Genomic DNA, 2,398 nt, shown 5'->3' with positions numbered 1-2,398 from the left:
ATCCTTGTGAATTAATCTCCAATTAATGCATACTAAGCCAAAGACTATTAACCAAATTTGACTTGCAACGTAGTTCTTTAAAAACAAAAGCTTAATGTTTTAGAAGCATACTTCATATCTCAACATTTACAGTAAGTCCAAAGAAATTATGACTATTATCATGACGGTTGTTCAGACTTTACAGCTCACTCAACGGCACCGGCTTCAGTAAATGCCGGGGTTGGGGCTGTGATTGAGTTTCTCTGCAGGAGCCAAATAAGCACCGTTCTGAACAGCAAAACAGGCTTCTTCACAGTAATGCAAGACGATAGCAACTTTAAGAGGTATAAGCATTTTTGACATTTTGAAATTTCCAAAAAGTGCTAATGAAGAGTGCCGGTGACAAGGAATTCCACAAAGATAGAAATCTTTGAATTTAAATACCACCCCCCGCTTTTAACTTTACCCGAGCCATTCCGGGGCACCGACCACCAAGAGCCGCCGGCCTCGGGTCACTCACGCTTCTCCCGCTCCTTGTGGCCGCTGGCCTGCCGTGGATCCCTGAAGCCACGACAGGAGGCCTGAGCAGCACTCTCGGTAGTGCCGGCACTATGGCTCGCCAGCCTCGACCAAGGCCCCTGGGGACCGCCATTGCTCCGCGACCGGAAGTGGCCGGTCTCGGATCCTTGAGGACCGGGGGGCGGGACAAGGTCCAGCCATCGGCTAATGGGGAGGCACCTTGCAGTAGACACGCCCCGCCCCGGGAACAGCCGCCTACGGGGGTCGCCGGGCTGGAGGGTGGAGGCCAGGCGGGCCGCCAATCACAGAGCAGGGCAAGAGAACACAGCCCATCCAGCTGCTACAATAGCCAATCCAAGGCCGAAAGCCGGCGACCCGAAGACATTCAAATCAACTCGACCTCCTCCCTCCTCCCCGCCCCTCTACGAAAGAGAAAAAAAGAAGGCCGCGGAAACAGAGACTCGTGTCAGTCACTGCATAAGGCCCTCCCTCATCCGGCCCAGCAACCAATAGCTCAGCAGCAGACTGATAAGGACATTCCATGGGGACGCCATAGCCAATCATAAAGAGGCTGAAGCGGGACCTTCGCAATATGCTAATGAGTCTCCTATAAATGTCGCTGCGAAAGCGAGTCCGGGGTAGAGCGCGCAGGGGCGCCTTGCCGGCGGTGTCTTTTTGTGCATTTCGCGTCGAGCGGTGGCTTTCCGCCTTCCCCCCCACCTTCCGTTTCCCTGCTGCGCAGCCCTGTAAACATTAGTAAACTCCGAGTGACGACCTACGTTCCGGATAGAGCCCCCAATACAGTGCCTGACCTGGCAGTAAAGTTTCCCTAACAGCCAACAATTCCCAGCGGACACGAGCCCTCCGCTTCTCAGGCACTCTGGGCAGCAGGAGCTGTAGAGAACAACCCACAGGTTCTCTCCCCTGCCATGTTACTCTGCAAGCCCATAGTCTTTGCACGCGCCCCCCAAGCATAGCACAGACGGGCGACTTCCTCGCCTCATCCTTCCCTCCCTTCTCCCTTTTCCCATCGCACGCACGGAATAAAGCCCTGGCCCTCCTCAAACTACACTCGGCCGCATCGCCCCCCACTCAGTGTCCAGCGCTGCGGGATGACCCGGGAGCTGGGCGGCGGCGACCGGGGCTACACCGCGCGTAGTACCGACCCTGGACTTTATATAACACTCAGATTCGGGACTGGGTGGGGGTGGCTCCGGGGATGGCGAGCAGGGCCAGCGGACCCCTCGCCCGCAGCACCCACCCAGCAGCCCTGACCGCAGCCGGGTCCCTGCGCCCCTAAACCTTAGCGACCGCAGTACATCCCTCCTCCGGCGCCTTAGCCTGCGCCCCCTCCCCCGCAGCACCCCGCCTCGTCACTTCACTACAAAGAGCGCTTTGCTCGCGCAGCCTGGCATTGAGACCTCTCGTTTCTCCTTCCTCCTCCGTGTCCGGGCTTCGCGCACAAGGACCTTGGCGAATCAAAGACGCTCCAGACCTTTTGTTCCTGCTGGTCCAGGGCCACCGCCGCGGGCCCATGGCTCCCCAGCCGGGGAACAGGACGGCCCGCGGCCCCGCGGCGCGCTGCGACCCGCGGGGATGAAGCGACCGCCCCCGCCCATCCATCCCGCCGTACCTTGGTATTTCGCGTCGATCTCCCGCATTAGCGAGACGTTTCTCTGCAGGTCGAAAGGCAGAGACTCGATGGAGTCCAGGTAGTCCTCCACATAGTTCACCAGGTGGATCTGCTCCCCGTTGGCAGGGCTCAACATGGTTCACGGAGGTCCCCGGCGACTCGGCGCGGCTTTCCGCTTCCTCCAGCCCCCGCCCCCTCGGAGCCCAGCGCTGCAAAATGCAAAGCTCCCGCCCGCCGGCGCCCCCCCTCCGGCCGGCCCCGCGCCGC

The 2,398-nt window shown here is 59.3% G+C and overlaps 1 protein-coding gene across 1 annotated transcript in view; it reads right to left on the bottom strand.

Annotated features, from left to right (window-relative positions):
• Positions 1 to 2,378, bottom strand: part of ING1 (inhibitor of growth family member 1) — a 6,607-nt gene extending 4,229 nt beyond the window's left edge. The window contains exon 1 of the mRNA XM_011373936.2: positions 2,132 to 2,378. Coding sequence (XP_011372238.1) covers positions 2,132 to 2,267 — 136 coding nt within the window. The 5' untranslated portion in view covers positions 2,268 to 2,378. The remainder of the gene's footprint in view (positions 1 to 2,131) is intronic.
• Positions 2,379 to 2,398: the final 20 nt, after the last annotated feature.

Source organism: Pteropus vampyrus, unplaced genomic scaffold (assembly GCF_000151845.1).
Source record: "Pteropus vampyrus isolate Shadow unplaced genomic scaffold, Pvam_2.0 Scaffold236, whole genome shotgun sequence".
In the NCBI taxonomy this organism is placed as follows: domain Eukaryota; kingdom Metazoa; phylum Chordata; class Mammalia; order Chiroptera; family Pteropodidae; genus Pteropus; species Pteropus vampyrus.
The sequence above is the reverse complement of the archived record's forward strand: the minus strand, read 5'-3'. Positions and strand labels throughout refer to the sequence as shown.